Genomic DNA, 6,212 nt, shown 5'->3' on the forward strand with positions numbered 1-6,212 from the left:
AGCCAGAGAGAGGGGGAAAATTGAGAAAGCAAGCTGCCAGTCTGGGGCTCAAACTATGGTTGGCCATGTGGGAGTCCAGTGCCCTGCCGGCCCCAATACCTACATTTTTATTCTTTGGTTTCAGCACACATGCTGAATTTATATAAATTAAATGAGCACATGATATGACTTGACTGTAGAGTAAGAGAAGGGGGTATTCAACTAATTCTGGGGAGACTATCAGTAGCCACCTGTCAAATAAGAGTCACCAAAAAATGGTACTCTGCAACCAGATGCTGGGTAGTTGGACAGTGTCTAAAACAGGCGATGCTTCAGTGTGATTACAACTATCCTAAGGCCAGACAGTAGTGTACCATAAAATGCGATGAGAAGGTTCCTGGTTCAAATCTGAAGACCTCCTTGAGAATTCCAGGCACATGCTTTCCAGTAATCTGGGACAAGTTGAGGTTGGAGCAGATAGGGCATCAGACCCATTTGGGGTGCAGTCTCTGTTTTTCTCTCTTTTGCTCATAGAAGAGAGAAACTAACTTCAAAAAATAACTTCTCTAGGTTATTAAGAGAACCCATCAGTTTATGGGCTCTTGGACACTGACAGAGAGCCTTTGGGATACAGATACAGCCAAAACAAGGAAAAGGATAGGCTTTTAAATTCCATTTCCAGATCTGCAGTAACACTGCATTTCAGATGACTAGAGAGCTGGGTTACAACTTCTTGCCTTGTTAGTGGACAACCAAAAACTAAAGACCAAGAATGTCACATCTGTTTATCTCTATAACTACACCATTTTTTAAGAATTATTTAATTTTATTCATTCATTCATTTATGTTAATTTGACCAGAGACACGCAGAGAGAGAGAAAGTGAAAAAGCAAGCCACCAGGTCCAGAACTCAAACCATTGTCAGCCATGTTGGGAGTGTCCAGCGCCTTAACCACCATGCCACCTACTGGTCCCTCCATAACTATACTTCTGACCAGAATACAACTTACTGGTTCAAGAGGGAAAAAAATGGGTCTCTACAAGACAATAAGTAGCTATTCTGGTGTATTACTCAGGAATCCAAAACAAATTCCCTCTGAAGGACTATGTACCAGGTTCAGAGCATCTGGGAAATGAAGGTCTAAAAAGCAAGTCAGCACAAAACTGGCTGACTCCAGGAAGCCTCATATCATACAAGTTCTACCACTCATTTTACATAACTTGTGGCTCATTTAAAATGTTATCAGCCCTACAAGGCAGGTACTGTTACTATCACCTCCATTTCAAGAGAAGACCATTAAGACACAAAAAGGTTACACTGCTTGGCCAAGGCAATCCAATCAGCAAGTAGTAGAATGGGATGTGAATCTAGCCCCTATATGAGACTGCCTCATTAGGTACGCATCATACCTCAAGCACTCTGGGCACACAGTCTGGCAGTCTTCCTGCAAGGACAAGAACACAGAGAAGGATGCTGAGGCCAGGCCTCTGCACATAGTTCTCTAAGTGAGAGCCAAGCGCTCTAACTTTGGCTCTGGCTCACCACTGGTTATATGATTGTGGACAGATTACTTTAAAAGGGAACAAAAAAGAAGACTGGGACCAGCAGTTAGCGTTAATGGCTTTGTCACTGGACTCCCATGTAGTTGACCTCAGTTCGAGTCCCAGACCCAGTGGCTTAAACTCATGCCGGGCACATGTGCATGCTTGCCCAAGATCCCGAGAGGAGAATGGACAAGAAGGGATTGCGGCGTGGCCATCCTCCCTGTGAGGTGATTTCTTGTTTTCTGTCTCTCTGTCTCTCTCTGTCTGGTGAGCACACGCGACCTATATCAAAAACCTCTCAAAAAAAAAAAAAAAAAAAAAAAAAAAAAACACTGAAGCCAGCTGGCCTCCTATCCTAAATAAGGGAGGGACTGTAATCCAGTTTGAAATACGAAGAGCTAAATAAATGCTGAGGTACAGACTGGTGTGTTACAAAGTGAAAACCAGTTATTGGCAAACCCAACCAACAGATGCCAGGAGAAAAAGAAGGAAGCTATGGAGAAGCAGAAAGTCCTACCTGGGAAGAGCTGGTGGTTCCCGAGAGACTTCAGGAGTCCCAGTAACTGCTCTTGGAGCTTCTGCCTCCTTTGAGCCTCGGGCCACCTCCTGCTCTGTGGCCTGTAGACCTGGAGGCTGCACGTTCTCTGCTTCCGCAGGCCTATCTGCTTCTGTGGTCGAGTCAATCTCTATTTCCTGGACTGGAACTGGAGCCAGGGCTGGGACCGGGGTTGGCTCCTTCTCAGCTGCAGCTGCTGCCTCTTCTTCCTTCTGTCTGATTTTCTCTTCAAGTTCCTTCCTCCTCTTCTCATCATCCTGACGGGCCATGTGGTCAAAGGTTTTAAACACCTAAAATCAAGCAAGCTGGCAATCAGTTTACCTTCCTGGCATTGTACCATACATGTTATACAAATGCAGCACAAGCTAAGTAAAGAACTGAAAAGCAGGAGACAAAAATACATACTACTGGCAAGATGAGAAGGCACTACAACTTTACAAAAGCGAACAAGAAAAGTCTTCCAAAATCAATAAAGTCAGAAATCTATAAGCTAAGGCAAATGGCATTTACATAGCTAAAGAATGTGAGCCTCGATGGTCTTGGCTGTTATTTTTTTTACAGATCGCCAGCAGTCTTATTCACAATGCAAAGAACATGCTGTCCTGGTACTGCTGGTTGTAAAGGCACTGACAACTCAGACTCAAAAAGAAAAGATACAAATATAGCTGAACTTCAATCCACAAAATGCAAATAGGCATACTGAATCACTGCTGGTTCCTCCCACGCTGGGAGGACTGAGGGGCGATACTGCACTTAATTCAATAAACATCCACTATGTGCTTAAGTGTGTAAGGATCACAAAAATTAAAAATGACAGTCCTTGCCTTACAAGAACTCAAAATTCTGGTGTGGACAACCCTTTAACCTTGTCTGGGACAGTCGCACCTACGAACATGCTGGGACTTCTTCACCAAAAAAGCACAATCATAACAGACACTCATATGGCAACTCTGATACCAGAAGGGCAAGCAAAGGCATGACAGAATACTCGGTGCCCTGTTTGACTAACATGAGGATGAGCATTTCTTGTGAAAGAGGTCTAACGAGGCCTCTTGGAAGGAAGGGCATCTATTAAACCTTGAACGAAGGACACATCTTCCACAGAAACCACTAGAGGTAATGCCACAGCTCCAGGAAGTAGGCTCATCAAGAAGGAGCGGGGGAGCCAGCAGATGGTGTAGTGGTTACATCACTGGACTCCCACATGGCCATCTGCGGTTCAAGTCCGCAAACCCAGTGGCTTAAAAATCACATCAGGCCCATGTGTGCGTGCCCAAGATCCCAGGAGGAGAATGAAGGAGAAGAGATTGCAGTACGGCCATCCCCCCAGAGGGCAATTTCTCTTTCTGTCTCTCTCTCTTTGAAGAGAGCACACACCTTAAGGCAAAGAAAAAAAAAATCTCTTAAAAAAAGGTTGGAGGGGCAGCTCTGTAGCACAGCAACAATGCACTGCTCAAGAGAAGCTGGATCCCATATCACAACCACAGTTCATATCCCCAGTTTAGTTAGCCTGAAACTTGCTGCGCGTGTGAGTGCTCAGGATCTAACAGGCTGGAGGACTTGAGGAAGGGGACCACAGTGTGATCGGATCCAGCAGAGGGTATTCCCTCTTCCTCCTCCCTTCTTTTCTCTATCTCTCTCACATGTACATGTTCTATCATGAATTAAAAAAAAAAAAAAAAAAAGCAAAAGCAGTCCATCCTTGAGGTATAGTCAGTGACAAACTGAACTGCAGGCTGGAAGCCACATGGCTAACCTCAAAATCAGATCCTGATTGAGCTGAAAACATACCAGGACTGTGCACACATACCCAGGTAAGTTGGAGGGCTGGGGAAAGGAGATCACAACCAGATAAGACTCTATCAAGAGTACCTCTCACAGGACCAGCAGTTAGTGTAATGGCTATGTAGCTGGACTCCCACATAGTCAACCGCGGTTCGTGTCCCCGACCCAGTGGCTTAAACTCACACGGGGCGCGTGTGCGTGCAGGCCCAAGATCCCGACAGGAGAATGGAGGAGAAGGGATTGCGGCGTGGCCATCCCCCCTGGGGGGGTGATTTCTCGCTTTCTATCTCTCTGTCTCTCTCTTGTCTGTCTGGTGAGCGTACGCGCCCTATAGCAAAAACCTCTCCAAAAAAAAAAAAAAGAGTACCTCTTGCCAGGCTAGCAGGTGGTGTGGTGGTTAAGGCGCTGGACTCCCACAGGGCCAACTGTGGTTCAGGTCCTGGACCTCGTGGCTTGCTTTCTCACTTTGCCTCACTCTTTCTCTATCTCTCTCTGGTCAAATTTTAAAAATGGTAATAATAAATAAAATTAAATAAACAGATTTTAAAAAATAGTAATAAAAAAATAGTTCTTTAAAAAAAGGAAAGAAGCTCTCCTCATTGCTATCCATGTATACATGCTATCATAAATAAAATAAACTTAAAAAAAAAAAAAAGCAAGATCTCTTGCAGTAGCTGGAGTGTATTAGTCCATGATTATGTTACTAACAGAAATACCTGAGACTTGGTGATTTATAAAGAAAGAAAGACTGGCTAGCCCTCCAGCCTAATGGTTAAGGGAACCATATCCCACATGGCCAACAGCTATTTAAATCCCGGCTCTAGCAACTTGAAAAACATGCCAGGTATGTGCATGCATACCTAAAATTCTGACAGGATGGAAACACAGAGAAGTGATTATGGTGTGACCATGCCCTGCTGGGGGAGTCTTCCCCGCCCCACTCTCTCTGGTGAGCCTATCAGCCCTCTGGCAATTAAACATTTTTTTCTTTAAAAGGAAGAAAAAAGGTTTATTGACTCATCATTCTGGTGGCTAGAACATGACAGAGGAGCAGGGAATGGCAGATGTACACAGAAAGAGAACTGAGGCAACTCTCTTATGACAACCCGCTCTTGTAGGAACTAACCCCTTCTCGCAGAGCGGGAACTTCCTGGGTCTCCTGAGACACCATTAATCTACTCAGGTGCTGCCTCTGTGATCCAACCACCACCACTAGGCCTCACTTCTCAAACTTCACCACATTAAGGGCCAATCCCAAAACACGAAACTTCAGGGAACAAATCATCATCCAAACCAGAACTTGAGGAAAGAAAGAGTGACAGATCAACCTGGGAAATGGTCAGGACTCAGATTCCAAAGTGTTAGAATGCAGTCAGGTATTAAATAACAGTGTCCTGTGTGCTGTACAGGATGACAGAATGAAAGTGTGAACTGTGCCAAATGTTTGTACATTCTCACAAAAATCCTGTGATGATGACAGCACCAACATTTCAAAGACGAGGAAAAATAAGGCTCACAGAGGTCAGTAAATTACCCACAGTCCCAAGAGCCAACAAAAGAGTAAAAAAGTCACACAGAATGCAGCATGCAATGCGAGGAGGTGTGGGCAGAGGAGAAGCGATGGAACCCTAAACAGTGAAAAGTTAGAAACACCACCAGACCGCTTCTACTGCTACAGATGGCCCTACGGTCTGACTCACTTCACTCTGACGTCTGTGTTCACAACACTTGAGGTCTTCTGCCTTCACAGCTGCTGGCTTCCTGAGGCCCCAGATCTCTGCCTCAACTTCACAAGCAAAACAGCAATGAGGACCCCTTCACAACATCTGGGCCTCCTGAACCCACTGCCATAAGAGGCAGATGCGGGGTGAGGGTGGGGGCAGGAGATTGACCTACCAAGAGATAACACTGTGCTGGTCTGGACTCACTCAATCCAATTCCATATGTCAACATGTCACCTCACCACAAACTCCTGCCAATACTTTTATCAATCTCCTGCCAGATGGACTTCTATAAATAAGAACAGATCCCCAGGATTCGCCCCATCTACCCAACTAAAATAGGCAGAAAATGTGTGCTTTTTGAGTTCCCAAGAGGCCAACCAGGTATCATGAGGTTTAAAGCAGCGGGGTCCCACATGACTGACTATGCAGTTCGAGTCCCAATTCTGGCAATTTGAGAACTACGCCGGGCATGTGTGGTCAAAATCCCAAGAGAAGAATGAAGTAAAGGGACTGGTGTAGCCACCCATCCTGAGGAGTGATTCTCACTTTCTCTTACAAGTGCTCTATAGCAAACTAAAAAAAAAAAAAAAGAAAAGAAAAATCCCTTCTAAAAAAAAAAAAAA

At 44.9% G+C, this 6,212-nt stretch overlaps 1 protein-coding gene across 2 annotated transcripts in view; it reads right to left on the bottom strand.

The window, feature by feature from the left end:
• Positions 1-6,212, bottom strand: part of NUDCD3 (NudC domain containing 3) — a 101,575-nt gene that overhangs the window by 91,576 nt on the left and 3,787 nt on the right. For both annotated transcript variants that reach the window (XM_006166018.3, XM_006166017.2), the window contains exon 2: positions 2,042-2,370. In XM_006166018.3, coding sequence (XP_006166080.1) covers positions 2,042-2,370 — 329 coding nt within the window. The remainder of the gene's footprint in view (positions 1-2,041; positions 2,371-6,212) is intronic.

This window comes from Tupaia chinensis, unplaced genomic scaffold (assembly GCF_000334495.1).
Source record: "Tupaia chinensis unplaced genomic scaffold, TupChi_1.0 Scaffold144150_1, whole genome shotgun sequence".
Lineage (NCBI taxonomy): Eukaryota > Metazoa > Chordata > Mammalia > Scandentia > Tupaiidae > Tupaia > Tupaia belangeri.